The 21,203-nt window shown below is 34.7% G+C and overlaps 2 protein-coding genes across 5 annotated transcripts in view; one reads left to right on the top strand and one right to left on the bottom strand.

Moving 5' to 3' along the window:
* camkmt (calmodulin-lysine N-methyltransferase) overlaps positions 1-21,203 on the top strand; it is a 260,843-nt gene that overhangs the window by 174,842 nt on the left and 64,798 nt on the right. For both annotated transcript variants that reach the window (XR_012389177.1, XM_005156577.5), the window contains exon 4: positions 14,968-15,028. Coding sequence is in view for 1 of the 2 variants with exons in the window: in XM_005156577.5 (XP_005156634.1) it covers positions 14,968-15,028 (61 nt within the window). In the remaining variant the exon portion in view is untranslated. The remainder of the gene's footprint in view (positions 1-14,967; positions 15,029-21,203) is intronic.
* On the bottom strand, positions 3,664-8,936 carry LOC110440173 (uncharacterized). 3 transcript variants are annotated; one of them, XM_073920714.1, is made up of 6 exons: positions 8,879-8,936; positions 7,396-7,549; positions 6,026-7,109; positions 5,768-5,920; positions 5,348-5,440; positions 3,664-5,171 (listed from the first exon to the last, which is right to left on the bottom strand). In XM_073920714.1, the coding sequence occupies exons 3-6, from the start codon at positions 7,082-7,084 to the stop codon at positions 4,884-4,886; spliced, it is 1,593 nt and encodes a 530-aa protein (XP_073776815.1). In that variant the 5' UTR covers positions 7,085-7,109; positions 7,396-7,549; positions 8,879-8,936; the 3' UTR covers positions 3,664-4,883. The 3 variants fall into 3 exon arrangements, with proteins under 3 accessions (XP_073776815.1, XP_073776817.1, XP_073776816.1); XM_073920716.1 differs by having other exon boundaries at positions 6,026-7,323; positions 7,409-7,549; XM_073920715.1 differs by lacking the exon at positions 8,879-8,936 and adding an exon at positions 7,662-8,746.

Raw genomic sequence — 21,203 nt, 5'->3', positions numbered from 1 at the left:
CGACTTCCACTTTAAGATTTAAAGGGCTAGCATTGCACCAGACCCCGTAAGTGGTTCTATTTGAAAGTGTAGACTTTGGTTTTGTTTCTTCTGTACAAAAGTTATTTACACTTAAATACAATAGTATTTTGGAGACCCGAGCTGGGTATTGAACATTGGTTCATTTTCATATTTTTTATATGGTTCATATATGACAATGAAAGCTCTTGCCGGTGCTCATACGGTTCTAGAATTCTTTTTACTAAATTATATTCACATATCAAACTGTTGTCGAATGAATCTCTGTGTTTTTATGGCGTAGAAGTGAAAACAATACATTTATGATCAATAAGAAACCCCGGATAGCACAGATAGCTAACATCGCTTACCTTATGCTGTGAGCTTCAGGGCCATTTCTCCTCTGTTTTGAGGTGATGTGCATAAGTAATCCTTTTATATGTCTGACGTGGTCCAAACACAGTGAATTATGTTTGATCAAGCAAAAGATAGTGAAATATGAAAATAATCATCGATCCCTGTGACTTGTATAGCACCTCTCATTAGTTGTAATACAATAACTTTTGCATAGATTATGGTAGAGACATTTTTCTTTTTTCCTATGATTACAGACATGTGCAGGAAACACCCAAATTAATTACAGCACGCTAGACCACACAGAACCTAAAAGGTACACTTTCAAATTTGAGTTTATAAAAAAAAAAAAAATACTAAAAGCGCCTCATTTTTTAGGTGTTTATTGTTACACAGACAACATATACAGATATTTTAAACACTTTCAATAGTGTTTTATGAAAATTCAAAGGGTTTTCTTTAAAAGGATATCAAATTTTTGAATTTACATCTCTGCATGTGGATTTGGGAAGCTTTTAAATTTGGGTAGGCAAAATCCAGGCGGAAATCCCAAAATTGCAGCAGAGTTTAACTGGTTAAATGAAGAAACATTTTCTAGATGTTTTTTCAGAAATAATGTCAAAATTAAGTGAGATTTTCCTCAGATCAAACAAATCTGCATATGAGGTAAAACAAAATAAACGTTCATCAAAGTGAAAAGATTATTTTGCTTGTTTTCATAAAAAACGAGATTATTTTTGACATATTATTTTGAAAACAAGATGATCTGTTTTACTATAGAAAATTCATCTTGATTTAAGAGTTGTTAAACATTTAGACTAAAAACAAGACAAAAACTCTAAAAGAAAAGATTTTACAGTATATACAGTATATTACATGAAAATGACCCCTTTAAGTAATGAAGAAACTTCCAGCCTCCATTACACTCAAGTATGGTTCTATTTTTTATGACCTCAAAATGCAAAGCGATAAGATTTTAGCCCATCATTCAAACCCCACGTTATTGGATTTTTAAAATCTCAGTCATATAAGTCATAGAGGTGGCTGGGACTTCAGAGATTACAGACAGCAGAATTAATCAGCACAGGTGGGTCTCCTGCATGAGCCTAGAAGTTGTTGTTATGACCTCTAAGTGTCAAAAGTTGTGTTCTTTTTTTCTGTCTGGCCACAATCCTTATGTGATAAATCTTACACTGGGCTCTCAAAATGTCAGTTGGTTCATCAGCAAGTGGAATAGCAAGCAGGTGCTGCCTTCTTTTAATGGCAGAGGCATATGTTGACGTTTTATCAATAGACATTATTAAATCTTGCTTGGGTGAGTTAATCTCAAGCTGATGGTGCAGAGAGGTTGAGAGAGACAGGCTTTAACAGGCCTTCCTGAAAGGCAGGTCATAAGCTGCTTATTATATCGACTCTGTCTTACACACACACACACACATTTTCACACCCGCTCTCTCTCTCTTATCCTCAGTATATCTGCCGTTCTTGCATGTGCTGAACAAAAATATTAGCAGGGTCATCCTGCAAAATGGCAGCATTGGTGTCCCTGAAAAATAACCTTTAACGATAAAAATTTAGCTGATGGTTTTTTTTTCTAAATAAAAAGTGCATTTTTGATGAAAATATTAGTACTTTTAGTAGATTTTATGTTTATTTTTTTTATAAATTAGTTGAAATAATGTTTCCCAGGTTGTTCTTTCACAGTCGTATTAAAATTTGAGGAGTTATTTCATATATTAATATTGAATTATTTCATAGATCAATAAATGGGTCAGAATGACATCATTTTCTATTTATTTTTTAGTTTGTTTTGCTTGATTGTTTGTTTGATTTGATATTGTTTTGTTCCATTCGACAATTTGTGTTACTTCATTCATTCATTCATTTATTCAACTTTATTTATAAAACACTTTACAACCACCGAGAAGCAGACCAAAGTGTTAAACAGTAAAATGGAAATTTTAGGTAGGGCATTCCATAACTTGGGGGCAGCTACCGCAATTGCACGGTCACCTCTAAGCTTACGTCTTGTTTTTGGGACTCTTAAGAACCAGCTGATCTGCTGATCTGAACATGTGACGGTATATAGGGGTGTAGCAGTTCAGATATGAAGTGTGGGGCAGAGCCATTTAAGGATCTAAAAAAAAATATAAGAATTGTAAAATGAATTCTATATTGTTCAGGGAACCAGTGGAGTATGGATAAAATCGGGGTGATATGATCAAACTTACGACTTCCTGTTAAAAGGCCTGTTGCAGCATTTTGCACTAGCTGTAGGCAGGCCACCACAGAAGACCCACTTATCCCGATGTAGAGCGAGTTACAGTAATCCAGGCGGGTGGTAACAAAGGCATGGATTACAGTTTCAAATTGTTGTCTTGACAAAATGGCTTTATTTTCCTCAGTTGTCTCAGCTGGAAAAAGCTTGCCTTGACCACTGCCCCATTTGGCTGTCCAACTTTAGGTCAGGATCATTATGTGACATAATCTGCAGCCCATTGGTTCTTATATTTATTGACATTGGCCTGACCCAATCACAAACTTCCATGTTGGGCTCTGTGTAACCTAGGTGTGTAATTGTCAAAATAGCCGAGAGTCACGCCTGTTTCTTACGAGCAAGTCCGCGGGAGCGCAGGCATTTGCCTTTTGCGTCTGCACTCTGCAGCGTGCAGCGGGGCACAGATCAATATATTCCTGTCTATTCTATCTGGTTATCTGTCCATATAAATATACTTTTTTTTTAAACTTTTAATCTGCACCACGGCCCACGGCAACTTCCTCCTATGCTGTTTCCTTAACCTGCAAGTCTTTATGTTACAAATTATAAAGAATGTCTGCTTCTCAAGCTCTATCAGGGGTGTCATTCATGTATTTTAAGATGCACTTGGTCAGAGGACAATCGCATGAGATATCATGACATTGCACTGTAAAAACTAATCTATAGAATTTACCCAATAAATCTGAGGTAACAATTTGCATCGACTTTGGCTGGGTATATTTAATGCCATATATTGAGTATAAACTATTGACTTTGGCTGGGTATATTTAATCCCATATATTGAGTATAAACTATCGTCTTTGGCTGGGTAGATTTAATCCCATATATTGAGTATAAACTATCTGAAGTAAAAAGCTATTAAATACTACAAAAATTGGGTAAAAAATACCTCACATTTATGTATATATTCAACACCTACTTATTAGGTAAAAACTATCTCTTTAAATCGAAGTTTATTAATATCAGTTACCTAATAACAATTACTTATTCAGAGAAGGTAAAATCTACCTCTACAATAAAGACATTTAAATTGGTTATCAACTCAATGTTTTTATTCCAAAAAATCAGAAAACGCACTTAAAATAAAGTGCAGCACAACAGCATTACACAACATTTCAAGTAATGAACATGTTTTATAACTCGCTGATCTATCAAATATTTCAATAATGTTGGATAATAAAACATTTCCCTGTTTTAGGACATCCAGATCAGAGCAGAAAAGAAGTAAGCAAAGAAAAGGAAAAAAAAAAGGAGAAAAAAAGGAGAAGTGAGGAGATTAGAGCAGAGCTGGATGTCCAATCACATCAAGATTTTCTTTTATCTAAACTCTTAGACTAAACTTGTGTCTTTTCAGATTTACACAACAGTAACTGACCAGTGGTCTGTTATCCATATACATTCATAAAACAAAATAACTGAACAGTCTTGCTTATATGCAGCACTGATGCACCAAATTATCAAAACACACAGAATAAAGTGCTAAATAAAGTACAACAGCTTCACACAACAATGAACAAATAAACCTGTTTTATAACTCATTAAGACAACAGTTTCAAATGTTGTTTCAATAATGTTGGATAATAAAACACATCTAGATCAGAGAAGAAAAGAAAAGTGAGGAGAGAGGGGAGCAAAAAAAGGAAAATAAAAAAGAAGTGAGGAAATCAGAGCAGTGCTGAATGATCAATCACATCAAGATTTTCTTGTATCTAAAAACACAGAATAAAGTGCTAAATAAAGTGCAACAGCTTCACACAATAATGAACAAATAAACCTGTTTTATAGCTCACTAAGATAATTTTCAAATGTTGTTTCTGAATAATTGGCTACTCGCATACAACTCTTTCAGAGGCCACTTATTATATTTTAAAAGGCAAAACCACACACACAACCTCGTTTTTCTGTGCATGTACAGTATTAAATATAAAAAAAGATAAAAGAAAAACAAAATACCATCATTTTTTTTTTTTGTCCTTACTCTCACTCTCGCAGATAGGATCAGAATGAAATAAGCAAACAAATGGGGAAGAGGGTAGGTGAGATCAAAATTGTTCAGGCCACTATCTATTAGTATTCCTTTTCTGTCAATATGGGGGAAAACACAGAGCAATGGAGAGGGCTGAGAAACAGTGGATGGGTCTGTGTCTGTATGTGGAGCAAATGAGGGAAGAGAAGAAAAATATAAAACAGTCCATTACAACTCCATCAAGGTATGTCCAAACAAAGAATCCCCTTTAAACAAGGAGAGAAATGTCTACTGCATAAGCTTATTTTTGAGGCTGTGGACTTTCTTCAGAAGTTTTGCCCCATCAATTTCCAAAAAAAGTTTTTGAAAAGCTTCAAATGTGTTCTTCAGCTCCTTTGGATATTCAATGTTGATTGCATATATGAGTCCCATCAGCAGTATGCATGCCTTTGTTCGGCTTCCACATCCTTCCATCACTTGGTTTCCCTCGATCACAATAGACAAATCGTCCTCCTCAGCCATGACATTGTGCTTCACAATCACCTTCATTGTTTTGTCTGTGTACTCCTCACATTCCTAAGTGTTAAAAAGAAACAAACAAAAAGCACACACAATTTTATTTCAAGATGCTCTTTCAATATATTTCAGTTTATCTAAAGGAGAGCAGAAGGGAGTAGAAGACAAAAGGAAAAGGGAGATATGAGAGGAGGATCCCTTGAGTTAATCAAGAATATGTTATCCATATGACATACCTGCCATTCATGGAAAAGATCTTCTTGTCTTTCACCGAGGTAGTTAATGAGGCAGCAGACAACAGCATCTCTTTTTTCCTCAATGTTCTGTGTCTGTAGGGAGATACAATTTAGCAGAGTGGGGGGTTATTTGCATGTACTAAGACTGAATTCCGGCCCTGCAATAGACTGGCGACCTGTCCAGGGAGAACCCTGCCCCTTCGCCTGATAAATGCTGGGTTAGCTTCAGCTTCTCTTGACCCGGATAAAGCAGCAAAGAAAATAGATGGATAAGACTGAATTCACACACTGATGTTAAAAGTTAGTTTAGGTTGGTAAGGAGCTCAACTTAACACAACAAAGCAATTGTTTACAAATAATTTAACTTTTAATTCCCTCATATTAATAATTATATATCTGTGAAAAAATAAAATAACATACATTTAAACTGTCCAGCAGAGGACGCATCTTGCAACCAGCTGCTCCTCCTTTGGCACGCATTAGCCGCAAAAGACCAGGTGTGTACTCATCAAGCTTCCGCAGGAATGTCTCCTCCAAGGAAACCATTGTGATGCGTCTGAACTCCTCCTTGATCTAGGAAGTAAAAAGAACAAAAATTATATGTTAAATGACAGACCAGATCTCATAGTAATCACATGAAAGTATCTTAGTGGGGGGAAAAAAAAGAAAAATTCTCACCTGAGCCTCAGTGAATAATGCTGGCCACCTTTCTTTAAACACATCAACAGAGGGGCTGAGGCTGACCACTTCAATTCTTCGGCTAGAGAAGGTTTTATTCATTTTATCTGCAATTATCTTTGCATTGTTTTTCTTTGTAATTTCACAAATTAATTCAAGTCTCTCTTTCTCCAGTGTCTCTTGGCTTTCACCAGTAGGGTGTGGAGGGAGGTAATTAACCTCTGCTTTTTTGGCCTTTTTTATATTTTTTAAAGGCCCTACATCAGCGGGATGCTTCCTTTTTAAGGTGTTGATTTCAATTTCCGGGTAAGAATATTTTCGAGATCTTAGCTTTGCACGGTAATTGTGCATCTTGTTTTTTATGCGCTGCTGCCAGCCATATAATCCCGCAAATGAACCTGGCTCCCTAAGACACGGAAACTTAGAAACCAAGGCTTCAGCTACTGAGAGGATCTGCTCATTGGTTGGGTAAGCGGTGTATGAAAAAATTACTTTTGCAAGCTCTTGCATTATTGCTGATTTAATACTGGCATCCATGAAGTGTCTTCCAGAGGCATGATACGAGTTGTTTGCCTCTGCAAGGATTAGTTCTATGTCTCTGGAAAACTCTGGTACTTGGAATGGCACTGGCCATGCAGCAGAGCGACATGAATCAGGAAGAATAATGGTATCACTGGAACTTGAAGATTCGCAGTTTGACACCTCTGAGGATGCATCATGATCTGCAGGGCAGATGTCCGTTTCAGCAGTACTAGCAGGATGGGTGCTCACTGTACTCAATGTAGATGATTCAAATACTGGGTGTAGGTCAAGGGTGATTGTCGGCTCTTTTAGGATCACTTTAACAGTGGCCTTGTCATGCAAGTCAGCAGTTGAGGTGACACTGAAAAACTGATTGTCAAAGTTACTGTCTTGGTATAGTAGTCCAATTTCCCCATGCAATTGGAAAGTTGCAGTAATTATGGAAACAAGATCTTCCAATGTATTTGGAATTCCTGTTGGAAGTTTCAATTTTTGAATGTTGTGTTCTTCTAAAATTACTCTTAACTGGACCGCCATTGTTGATTGTAGTGTGTTTCTTTAGCTGTAGAGACAGAAAGAAAAGAAATTGAGACAGGTTATTAATAGTTGATGAGCTTACTTGCATATGTTTGCTTCAATATTGTTCTGCCAAAGCAATAAACGGATATTTAATGAAGTAGAAATTTTAAGAAATAATCTGATTGTAATTTTTTTAAGAAGAGGTAGATGAGGAAAGAAGAAGGAGGATAATAAGTATTACAATTTTTTTCCCATAACTGAGGACTTTGGTTAAGGTAACTACACCTTTGAGGACAATGCGATTTATTTTATTTGGAAAACTTGCATACCTGTAAAGGATACACTTGCGGTGTGGTCGTGTTTGGATGTGTTAGGCCTAGAATGGGTAACAGCTGTCTATCAGTGAGTCTCTGCTTGTGGAGGACAGACAAGAGAAACTGAAGAAAGGGTCAAATAGTGAGTGTCCACATACACAGACTCTGCCTGCAACAGAAATTAAAACAGAAATTACACAAAAGAAATGATCAGACATGTACCTGGGTTAGATTTTGTACAGTTGATTTTGTGTTTATCACAATATAATGTAAATGATCACCTCTGGTGGTTATTCAGGTGTTTGTTTAATATGCAAAATGAATTATGACCCCAGGCATTAAAAAAAACTAATTGCAGAATGGCGATCAATTGGGGAAATAAATACAGTAGTTTATCTGTGCTCCTCTGATCAAGGCAGTCTGTCTGACAAAGGTCAGTTATGCAGAAATGATGTGTTATGTGTACTTAACTCACTAAAATAAAGGCATTGCAATTACATATATTAATATCTATGCTTAGCTTCATAGATGTAATATGCCTCATATACCATATTACAAGATTATAAAAAAATTATTAAACACTGATGTTTAAAAAAATACCAAATATAAGATAAAAAAAATATTCTAAAATGTTTTAACTGATCCCACAATTTTTTTAAAAATGGGATACAGAGGTACTGTTTTTATGTTTCAAACAAGACAAAAGGGAAGTAACGTTAGTGCAAAGCAGTAGCGCTCTCTCTTGTTCTCCCTCTCTCTCTCTCTCTCACACACACACACACACACGCACAGCACGGCGGATGCGCTCTTTCACTCACTCTCTCTCTCTCTCTCTCTCTCACACACACACACACACACACACACACACACACACACACACACACAGAAAGCACAGCGAATGCGCTCTCTTTCTTTCTCACACACACAGCACGGCGGATGCGCTCTTTAACGCTCTCTCTCTCTCTCTCTCTCATTCAAATGTAATCTCTCTCTCTCTCTCTCTCTCTCTCTCACACACACACACACACACACACACACACACACACACCCACACACAGCACGGCGAATGCGCTCTCTTTCTTTCTCTCTCTCTCCCTCGGGAGTGCTATATAGTTAGGCCACCCGCTCCGGTTAAAATTACACCAGAGTTACCGACCGCTAACGTTACTGCGTTTTATCTGGAAATTTATTCCCGTGCTCAAGAAAACCGGTCGGGTCCCGCGAAACAGCCGCAGGAATGCAGACCTCTAGCCTGGGGTCAGTTTGTGTATTTGAACACATCAAACCGACGCAAGAAACACAACATACCAAGTTGCCTGACCGACGGGCAGACGTTGCTCAACAGCCGGCTGTTGGCTTGGTGTGTGCCGGGCCATGGTGACGCCAGCGACAGTTTCAAACTTTAATTTCAAGTAATGACATTTTAAACAAATGAACGCAGAATAAAAGTGATGTGTAATATCTCATAATTTCAAAAATGACCTTAAATTGAGCTTACCTTATCTTCTGCTGTTCGATGGCAGCCGTTGAGAGGATCCAGCGTCGCCCAGTCACTCAAAAACGCGGGCTGACGCATGCGCAATTTCAAGCAAAAAAACTCACGGTTTAAGGGTATACTTTACTGCCTTTATCAATGTGATGATTGTTACTGTTGACGAATGGGTAGCATATGTAGAATTTACCCATTACTTTTAAATTCCTTGGTTGGCTGCAATAATCAAGTAAATTTTATATGGTTTTCACAGATTATATTTACCGCTCTCAAAAATCACTTTTTTCAGTGTGTGTTTTTGATCGTCAGCATGATGTAGGCTTATAGTGACAATAATTTTTATACAATATTGTTATTATAATGATATTTATACATGACCAAAGTAGTGTGCAACTTAAGCAACTTTTTTTACATTTAGTTTTGAAGTTCTGTTCAAACAAATATGTGTTGCATTTTTCAATTAAGTTCATTTGATTGACAATGTAAAACCTTTTAGCTACGTTTGATGTTTAATTGTTGAGTTAAACATTTTTTTAGGGTCTCTGACACATTGCTTTTATTATTTATCTTTATTTTATTAATCAACATTAACTGTGTGCGTCAGCAGGCAGTTTGTATGTTCATTATTTATTAGGCTCCCTCAAAACACACAGGCACCCACATTTCCAGTGTGGATTATACTTTTATTATAAAATTAAATAAAATTGTAAAAATTAAATTAAATAAAACTCTCGTTATTTTCTATATATGGCTTTTGTGCTTTTATAGAATGGGAGTTGGTAAACATATTCAAGGGCATGCACAGATGGGGAGCATTTTGATTGATGTTGTGGGCCGCTCTGGCCCAAAATGCCAGGGCCGTTTTTTTTTTTTTTTTGTCCCAATCTAGCTCTGCAATGAGTACAATTGTTTGTATTCAATACTTTATTATTATTGTTATAATTTTCCATTTTCCTTATCTGAAATACTTGTATTTTAGCATTTTTTTGCAGTCCACTTAGAATCCAACATGGAAATCAAGGTTTTCTCTATTGGCATTGATTGTTTTGAAATTCAAATGGCAATAACATGCCTGTGTTTTAATTTCTGTAATAAATATGGCTGTCAAGCCAGGATCTTGATGGTTTATTATGGGTATGTTGTTTACATGAAGAAATCTGTGTTACAAGTTTAATAAAAAATTCTTATAATGAATTATATTTTGGATTTAAATAGTATTTGTCTTGCTTTTACATTCATTTTACATTCGAATAGCCAAAATTACAAGTTTCAGTCTTTTAAATGCGATTAATCACGATAAATTTTGTTTAAGTGCGATTAATTAGTTATTTTTTCTAATCGATTGACAGCACAAATATATATAATTTAAATTTAAATATGTTTAAAAATATTCATAGATGCATAATAAATATACAAAGTTCACACACATAAATCATTTATGTCAAAACAAACTTTTGTTTTGGTTGCGAATAATTTGGAGAAAATTTTTTCCCAGCATTAGTTATTAGTTATTAATGGCATTATTCACTTTATTTAACAAAGTCTTTATGTCCACAAGATCCTCAACCTTGTAATCTCTCTGCTTTGACTGCAAAAAAAAAAAAAAAATCCATAATAGTATAATTTCTCATAAGGTATAAATAATTTCAGGAAAATTAATATCCATTTTTTTAGCACTTCACCCTTTGTTCATTTAGTCTGTAAGCGGTCAACTCTGATATCTTTAGTTTTGTGATAATATATGCATGTAAATGTAAAACTATATCAATATTATGTTCTCATTCTAAGACCTACATTGTAGCATAGCAATGGACAAGGTTTACAGTGTAAAAAATGTTCAGTTGAAGTCTGAATTATAAGCCCCCCTTTGAATTTTTTCCTTTTTTTATATATATATATATTTCCCAAATTATGTTTAACAGAGAAAGGACATTTTTACAGTATGTCTGATAATATTGCTTCTTTTTTATTTGTTTTATTTTGGCTAGAATAAAAGCAGTTTTGAATTTTTTTAAAAAACAATTTTAAGGTCAAAATTATAAGCCCCTTTATATATATAATTTTTTAATAGTCTACAAAACAAACCATTATTTTACAATAACTTGCCTAATTACTCTATCTTGCCTAGGTAAGCTAATTAGTCTAGTTAAGTCTTTAAATGTCACTTTAAGCTAAAAGTGTCTTGAAAAATATCCAGTAAAATATTATGTACTGTCATCATGGCAAAGATAAAATAACTTATTTCTTATAATTGATTTATTTAAACTACTATGTTTAGAAATGTGTTGAAAAAAAATCTCACCTCATTCTGACTTAAACTGTATAAAAATGATGTATATTGTGACAAAATTAAATCTGTTAATCAAAAAGATGCGTCATCATTTATTCCAAACATGTAGTTCCAAATCTGTTTGGCTTTTCCTTCTGTAGAACATAAAATGAAATCTTTTGATACAGAATTTCCCTGTTCTTTATATAATGGAATTTAATGAATGGCTGCTCTATCCTATAAAATTAAAGTATCCTTCAAAATTAGAAAGTCATGTAGGTTTAAAACAGTGAGTGTAAGTAAATTATAACATAAATAAATAAATTAATTAATTAATAAATAAACAAATAAATACACAAACATTTTATTGTCTGACAAAAAATACTCTGAAAAAATTGTTGCAAATAATTTATATGTTTTGAATTTAAACAAACAAATGAATGTAGTAATGTTCAACTCAATTTGTTTCTTTAAATTCAGCCCAAATAAATTGTTTACAACCACTCAACTTAAAAAAAAACTGTAAATCCAAGGAATCATCTTAGAATATTTATTTTCAGTGTATTTCAAATCTTTTAGAAATGTACAAAATGTTTGACAGACTGACTCATGGGCCACACACACACAAAAAACAATGTTTTCATTCTTGGTTATTTTAAACACTTTAAACTGCATACGTGAAGATGCATTGCAAACGAAAGTAAAGTTACATACACCCAAATCCAAACACATAAGAGCTCCCCATCAAAGGCAGACGGCTCAGGGGCCTAAGTTTATTGAAATGACTATTTTCCTGAGCTGCATGTGTGTGTGTGTCTGTGTGTATGTGTTCGTCTGAGAGACAATAGCAGCTTTATGGCTCTTGCTGGAGCTCGCAGAAGGAGCAGAGGCTGACAGTGGGTGATAAGACCACCAGCCTGCTTCTTGTGATAATCGTTCGCTGGACCCCCACTCACTCTGTGCACAGCTTACAAGCCTAAGTAGCCAGAATCTTGTGTGTGTGTGTGTGTGTGTGTGTGTGTGTGTGTGTGTGTGTGTGTGTGTGTGTGTGTGTGTGTGTGTGTGTGTGTGTGTGTGTGTGTGTGTGTGTGTGTGTGTGTGTGTGTGTGTGTGTGTGTGTGTGTGTGTGTGTGTGTGTGTGTGTGCATGCGTGCGTGTGTGTGTGTGTGTGTGCGTGTGTGTATGTGTGTGTGTGTGTGTGTGTGTGTGTGTATTGGGAGTGAACTGTAGCGAGCAGGGACGTTCTTCATGAACGGAGGGTGTAAAAGAGAGCGAGACGCTGTCTTTATGTTGCATCATGTGAAGGTTGCCTAGCTAGGCTTGCTGTGGCCTCGTGCGCGAGCTTGTCGAATGCAAGAAATGAAACGTTTTCCAGCTTTCTGTGATGAATGATGATGTATGTTCTTGAAGTCTCATTTTCAGGATCGTGTTGTCTCTCCATCAAAGCTTCTCTCTTATGCATTATGCAGGGAAAGTGAGATAAAGTGTGTGTTGTAATCACATACATGATTAAATAAGTGAACGTTCACTTTGAATAGTTGGTATGTTTTATGCATATGATGTTATTTATATATGCATATGTATTTATTTATTTATAAGACATGTGACGATATAGCATTTTCATACCATGATAATTACTGAATCACTTTTTATAGGGTATTATTTGCAGTATTGTATAGTTATTTATCTATTTATTTTTATTTATTACATTTTAGTATAATTACTGTATGTACTGTAAGTATTTTCTTGTTTTCACAGCTCTGGTCATATTTTGTGAAATATTGTAAGATTTTCTGAAGTGAAAACTGAAGATAATATTTACATTCAGAAATATAACCATTAAATAAAAATCGAATATATATATATATATATATATATATATATATATATATATATATATATATATATATATATATATATATATATATATATATATATATATAAATGAATGAATAAATAATTATTCAATGCTGCAGTAATTTTCTTTAATTTCTATAACAGTATTCCATAAATAAAGAAAAATTACAATGAGGTCATTTTTGCATAATTTTCTAGATATTTCAATAATGAAAAGAAAAATAATAAGAAAAAATATTGTTATTGATTGCAATATAAATAATAACAATAATGCTTTTGCATAGTTATACAGTTGAAGTCAGAATTATTAGCCCACCTTTGAATTTCTTTTTCTTTTTTAAATATTTCCCAAATTATGTTTAACCAAGTAAGGAGATTTTCACAATATGTCTGATTATATTGTTTCTTTTGGAGAAAGTCCTATTTGTTTTATTTCGGCTAGAAAACAAGCAGTTTTACATTATTTAAACCATTTTAAGGTCAAAATTATTAAACCCCTTTAAGCTATATATATTTTTGACCTTTTACAGAACAAACCATGGTTATACAATAACTTGGCTAATTACCCTATCTTGTCTAGTTAACCTAATTAACCTAGTTAAGCCTTTAAATGTCACTTTAAGCTGTATAAAAGTGTCTTGAAAAATATACAGTAAAATATTATTTACTGTCATCATGTCAAAGATAAAATAAATCAGTTTTTAGAAATGTGTTATTAATACTATTATATTTAGAAATGTGTTGACAGTCTTCTCCTTGTCAAACAGAAATTGGGGAACAAAATAAACAGGGGCTAATAATTCTGACTTCAACTGCATATATACTAATATAAAAAAATTAATATTTATATATAATATATGAAATTACATAAATACATTGTTGTAATATATATATATATATATATATATATATATATATATATATATATATATATATATATATATATATATATATATATATATATAGCAGGGATAAGTATTGGATATGTCACTACTGTATTTCTAAAGGTGTCATTGACTTGAAAATTTCCCCTGATTCTGCTAGTAACAACCAAAGACATCCATATATGCAAAGACATCAAATCTAATAAATTAGATTACAAATGAAATGATGTGTAAAGTATTGAATACATGAAGGTAAACCAGAGTGGACATTTCAGCAAGACAATAATCCAAAACGCAGCCAAGGAAACTCTCAAACGCTTTCAGAGAAAGAAAATCAAGCTGTAGAATGGCCCAGCCAATCCCCTGAATCAAATCAAATCCAGTTCTTTATATAAAGTATTAAATACATCTCAGTAGCTCAATGCGTTCTCTTTATGTCATTTCATTGTTATTACACAATTCATTTTGCGAATTTTTTTTGTTTGTTTTTTTATGTTTGTATTGTTTGGGTTTTTAGCAAAATCTGGTTAAATTCCATGTCAACAGCTCCTTTAGAAATATTATTCCCAGGAAAAACATGATGCGTTCAATTACTATTTTCCCTCTGTATATTAAAACCTATCAAATCACCACCAGCATGTTAAAACGCGAAACTATTACCTGTATATATATATATATATATATATATATATATATATATATATATATATATATATATATATATATATATATATGTGTGTGTGTGTGTGTGTGTGTATGTGTGTGTATATATATATATATATATATATATATATATATATATATATATATATATATATATATATATATATATATATATAGTAGTTAAAATACAGTATGTCTGTCAAACTAAACAACCATAGTGTGCTGAAACATTTACAGTATTTAAAACAATATTCAAAACTTGCCTTTATGTCTAGACAGACTGACAGGACAGATCTTATCTTGAGTGCTCTGCAATAATAATTCCCAGTACTACTGTATAAACAAACTTAACTATACAGCATGTCTGTGAATACCAGTCTTTTCCATAACCTTTTCTTAACATCTGGCTGTGTCTCTTTCAGGTGTCTGGCCTTCAGAAGAGGTGATGGCCTACTACTGCCTGAAGAAACGCCACATGTTTACGTAAGATCTGTCTCTTTCTTTCTATCTATCTCTCTCTCTCTTCTTCTCTCAATTTAGTTTAATTCAAAAGTGCTTTATTGGCATGACTTGTCAAGTATTGCCAAAGCATTGCAGATTACATAAACAATAAATAAAACTGTAAAAGTGCTTATATAATACTTATTTACATACAGAAAGGAAAAGACAAAGAACAAATCACAATTAGAATTTGGATAAATACACACAAATTAGAAAGAAAGAATAAAGACTTACGTGATAACTAAAAAGATAATGAAAAAGAAAAAATAATATTATTAATATTGAAATACTGTCTAATTAGATGAAATACAATATGCAAATGTACAGTCATTTAGATGGTTTGTAATGTAGTTTCGGATTAGTTTTGTCCACTAGTTTTGGCTCATTCTCTGTCTGTATGACAGACTTATATACTATCTTGTTGATGGAGTTCTCTCCCAAGATATGCCTCAGTCTTTCTGTTTTTGTTAAAGATGTAAAAATTTGCTGTAAATATTTGTGAATTGAAGAAGTATCTCTCTCTTTATCTCTCTCATTTATTTTCAAGCTGCTTAGGAGCCTAAATTAATGGGATGAAAATTATTTGGATGAATAAAATATTCATTTGCATGTACTATTTTATAAATTATTTCGATAGGTACATCTAAACTGGCAGTGTTATTTAATAGAAACAGCTATACGCAGAAAAATAAAGATTTACAAATGTCATTACAGGTCCTGAAGAAATGTTGAAGTGGTTAATAGTAGAGAGGTTGAATTTACTTATAAAAGTAAGCTGCTATAATTGATGTGCTTTCTGTGCAACAGGGTGGAAATGTAGTTTGTGTGATTTTTTTGTAAGTTTTGTGAATTTGCTTATATTAATGATTAGTGGTGTAAATAACCAAATTACAAACACCCAAATTACTTTAATTGAGTAGTTATTCTCAGGAATTGCACTTTACTAAGTAGTTTAAAAGGTTTACGTTTACTTTCCCTTAAATACAGCTTTAGTGCTGTATCGGTACATTTACTCCATTATTTTCCTTCAACCTGCAGTCACCACTTTATTTCTTTCTAGTACAAAAAGCTGAAAAAAATTGGAAAAACCAGTTCTGTGATTCCTGGTCCAATCAAATCGCACATAGAAAAAAAAAATCACATCATACTAAACAACCTCAAGGCATGTGTACTTTATTAATGCAGCAAACTATTTGAAAGCATTAAAAGTGTCCAAGAAGATGTCCAAAACATTTACACGCAATGATCAAGGGATTGTTCAGACTGCATGTCACTGATGAGAAGATGAAGAATGTTTTGAAATCGCAAAATGGTCTTTAACAGTAACTCAATGCACTACAGAATGTTACGTTTTCACACACTTGCACAAATAGCATGTAAACGCATCAGCCATTCACAGTATATAAAAATTTCATATTAGGACAAGCAAAAATGGCAATATACATGAGTGGGAGGCACAAGATTTTGTATGAGACCAATCATAAAGTTGAACGGATTTTTAAAGGGCTCATAAAGGCAAGAATAAGGCATGATTTTAATTTGTATTTGTCAATGAATGAGTCGGACAAGTTTGAAGGCATGTGGAGTGTAAAAAATACGTTGTGTTGGGTTGCAAATAATTTTTTGATTTTTGATGAAAATATTGTGTGATTTAAAAATGTGTTTGTTTAAATCAATAAAACATGTTGTAGTTTAAAATTTTGTATTAAATAAAGGTGTATTCAAATTTCAAATTTCTCTCTCTCTCTCTCTTTCTCTCTCTCTCTCTCTCTCTCTCACTCTCTCTCTCTCTCTCTCTGTCTGTCTCTCTCTCTCTCTCTCTCTCTCTCACTCTCTCTCTCTCACTTTAGCCATATGACAGAAAGGCAAGGGGCACTTTTTGATTTGCACTCAAGGCGGTACACAAGCCTTTGATTTCCTGTTTTTACATTCAAGAGGCAGAGTAGGGAAGAGAGGCTTATCGATCACACAGCGGCAAGCTGAAGGTCAACTGGGCATATAGAGACAGAGCAGGTTTAGCGCCCCTGGGCCAATGTTCGTGCATCTACACAGGATGTTGAAACCTCTGGACCCGCGTATCGCTTTAGTGCATATTCAGTCTGCTAAATTAAAAACTGGAGTTCATTTGAGCATGTGTGTGTGGGTATTTGTGCGCGCACTGTATGTGTGTCTCTTGTTCCTGTATGTCATCAAGGACTGTCACCCTCTCGCTATCTTCCAGACCTGTTATCAGGCACTCACCAAAAAGAGAAAAAGAGGAGGATAACGCAGAAAAAAAAGTCAATTTACAGAGAGCGCCCATCTCTTCTCTTTATCCCTCTAGTTTTTTCGCTTTTCTTTCCACTAGCCCAACGTACAGCCAAATAGCTACCTGTCACTGGGGCTTTGTCCCCGCCGCGGCTCATACTAGCAGTTTTGTGCGCATTAATTTTTAATTGCACTCCCTCATACAACAATCGCTCTCTCTTCATCCTCCACTCCGTCTCTCTGTCAATGGAAGGTGTCGGATCACAGGCTGAGAGCAGACAAACACATGGAGACTGTTGTCACTGAGCGCACAAATGACTGGCAAAATGATGAAGTCTAGCTGCCGGTGTGCGCGCGTGTGTGTGTGTGAGGAGGCTGTTTTGGGCTGCTTTTGATCTACAAGGACTCTCTACTGTATATTTTGTGTATGACAAACACAAATGAACTCTATGCAAATTATAGTCGTTGTGTAAAGCCTTCATTCCTGTGGGAATTATATGAATTTCCTTTCATATGAATTATTCTGTTCGGGTGCTGTACTGTAGGTCTCTGTGTTAACGGTAAAGGTTGGTGTGTGTGTGTCGTTCATGGTGTGACTTATAAATCATGTTCTGATAGGAAAAGGCTATGCTGAATGCAATATGAATTAAAGAATTGTGTATGTTGTTGATGTGTGGTTTGAAGGCGTTTCATGTTGTCAAACTCTCCAGATGCTAACATTGTTGATTATAAGCAGTCAACATATTATTTTGACTTCTGAAAGATGTATTAGAAAGCAATAGCCAGTTAGAATGTCGGAGTTAAAAAAAAAAGTAAAGACATATTGATAGATGGTGCATTCAACAACTCTGAACTCATGGTCATGTCTTGAAATGGTCAATGTGTCACCACTTACAGTGAAAATGAAGGAATTTTGCAAAACATTGCGCAACCTCTGCTTATGAAAACATCAAATACATTCACAAATAAATGAATGTGGGCTTGTGTTTTTACATGCATGCATTCAATATTAGACATTTTTAAACTACAGTATGGGAAGTGTTTTATTGCCATGTTAGGTCATGCCTAATTATTGCAAAACATAGATATATACAGTGCTCAGCATAATTGAGTACAGCCCATTTTGAAAATGAATGTTTTCATCAATTTCTCAGTGAAAATAGGTATTGTATTTTGGTGCATTTAAAGAGCCCCTATTTTGTATTATAAAAGGTTATATTTTGGTTTTGGGGGTCTTCGTCAACAGGCTGATATGCATGAAAGGTCAAAGCTTTATTTTACCTAGTTCTCCCAACGACTCCTGTATTATTCGTTCAGCGATTCATTTGTTCCCAAACCCTTCCCTAAGGCTGACTTGTGCTTCTGCGTCAAAAGCATGTATAGCCCTCTCCGTGGCCGTCGGCATCGCTGAACTGCACCTCTCAAAAAATGTAACTACATGTCGCCACGTCATGTAGTGCAAGCTCTGTGAATGGTCGGCTTGGAAGCGTTGACAAATGTGTGAGTGGGACCGAGAGCCGTGCGAGTCCGCTGGAGCGACTGTTCACAAGTGTTGACTGTTAACAAGGAGCTCCGGATGGAGACTGTTGCTTTGTGTTTACCTTATTGTTAAAGTTGTTGCACGTCTGCCAGTTCCTGCCTCAAAATGAGCGAGTTTGAACCACTTGTACATTAAGGAAGCGTTGAGAAAAAAACAAAACACCAGCGAAGAAACTCGACACAGAGGAACATAAAGTCCTCACTGCCAGCTAGCGTTTTGGAAAGGTTATTGCAGAGCAACAGAAACAGCGCGCAGAAGTATGATTGCATAGCTACTCGCGTTGCATGCGCCATGGGTCATGCCGAATACATGACGTAAAAGTACAAACCAGGTTTTAGCGCGAAGTTTATCTGTGCTAATTGGACTGATGACACAGTCTGTTGTGATTGGCTGACTGCATTCAGTGTGAGATGGAGAGTAATGCCAACCATGGCAATTAAGTAGCAGAGAGAGCCCAATGCAGGAATCCAATAAAGCAATGCAGTTAAACACCAGCATATTCCTCTACTCTTAAACCTAACCCCACACAATAACAACAACACACCTTCAGTATTAATCCACAAAGTGCCAAAAGATAAACTATTTTGAAAATTGACCATAGTAAATGCAAACAGCAGAGGATCAGTAATGTGTTTAAATTGGCAAAGAAAGAAGCATGTGTTGCGTTTTCAACATGGTTTTGGACGCAATATGTGAATAACCCCATGAAGGTTTAACCTGAGAGATATAGTAAAATCACTGATCTATAGCAGATAAGTGATTACAAGCCATGTGGGGCGATTACAACTTTTAACACACAATTAAACACATATTTTGCAAACTACACAAAACGAGGCAACAATTTTAATTACACGTACATGTTATGATCCGGAGGAAGAAGCAACTGCTCCATATGAACTGTAAAAGTTACTGAAAAAGGTCCCATACATAATAGTCTCTGCTGCTCCTTCCTCTAATGGCAAATGGCCGGTGAATCCTGTGCTGCAGCGTTGGTTATTGTATCAAAAAAAAATAAAATGAAAAATGACAGGAACAAATACAGCACATGGTTGGCTATACTGTGGCATTGTTGTGAAAATGAACTTTAACCCTTTATTCCTCACAACTGAATCTCCATCTATCAGTGATCGTCATCTTCCTGTCATGATCAGTCCCGTGATCCCCCGTGGTACCACACTGTGCTAGTGTCTAAAGGGAAAGCGCGTTCACATTAGACCGGAACCGGTACTATATATTTGGGGATCTACCATATCAACGTCGATGCGTTCAAGCAAAAGATCCAAACCCAAATCAAATCATTCATTTGACTATGAGTCGATTATTTCGTTAAAGTATCAATAGTTTTAAACACGGCACACTTTCAGATTTAAACCTCAGCTGGATGTTTTTTATTAACTTGGAGCTGTGTTATACACTGCATGGAAGGTCATTCTCAAAAACCCTTAATAGGGGCTCTTTAAACAAAACAGATTTATTAAACAGATTTATTTAATAAAATAATATTTTAGTCACCAAACATATTTAAAAATCGAAAGACAATACAATTAAATTCAATTAGGTTCAATTTTATTTTGCTTCTCTTGATTTTACCTCTTTCTTCAATTTGTATTTAATATTTTTCTATAACATATCAATTTGGGTGTAGTCATTTTTGAACCGTTATTGTAAGTTATTTTGTTAGATAAGCTCCAGAGTTGGCTTCAGTACTGACTAATCTAATGTGTATGCACACATAATATTGTAGAGCTTCCTATTAAAAATATGAATTTAAAACAGAGACTGAGGGGTGTACTTATATACGCTGAGCACTGTATACACAATCGATACATAAGTATATATTGACATTATGCATATAACTACAGTCCAGAGTTCTGACAAGCTTTGACCCTTCCAAATTGTTGCACAGCTTACATTTAGCTTGTCATAGAAATAGCCACTGGTAAATCCAAGGTAAACGTCACTATATATACACAAGGGTCAGCATACAGTGTGTGTGATGTGAATTTCAGCATCAGAATAATATGGCAGCTTTTTCTGAATTTCTACATGCAGGTTATGAATAATTAGTTATTTTTATTGGCTACCATATTATTATTATTATTATTATTATTATTTGTCAATGGCTCAAACAAAATCTCAAAAATAAAGCATAACAAAAAAATTACTGTCTCCTGCCCATCCATATTTTTTAACTGAATCTGAAAAGGTCAAAGTGGTTTGCAAGAAGAGTTTCTTGGATCCGTCATCTATCATTTCCAGCGTAATTTGGTGCGACAGTAGTTGTTGTACTCTATGTCATATTCCTTTTTTACATTTTCTATCAAGTGGCATCCTACATTATTGTTCAATACTGCCACCCACTACTAGTGT

Source organism: Danio rerio, chromosome 13 (genome assembly GCF_049306965.1).
Source record: "Danio rerio strain Tuebingen ecotype United States chromosome 13, GRCz12tu, whole genome shotgun sequence".
NCBI classification, from domain to species: Eukaryota; Metazoa; Chordata; class Actinopteri; order Cypriniformes; family Danionidae; genus Danio; species Danio rerio.
Note: the sequence above shows the minus strand (reverse complement) of the source record. Positions and strands in the feature narration are given on the sequence as shown.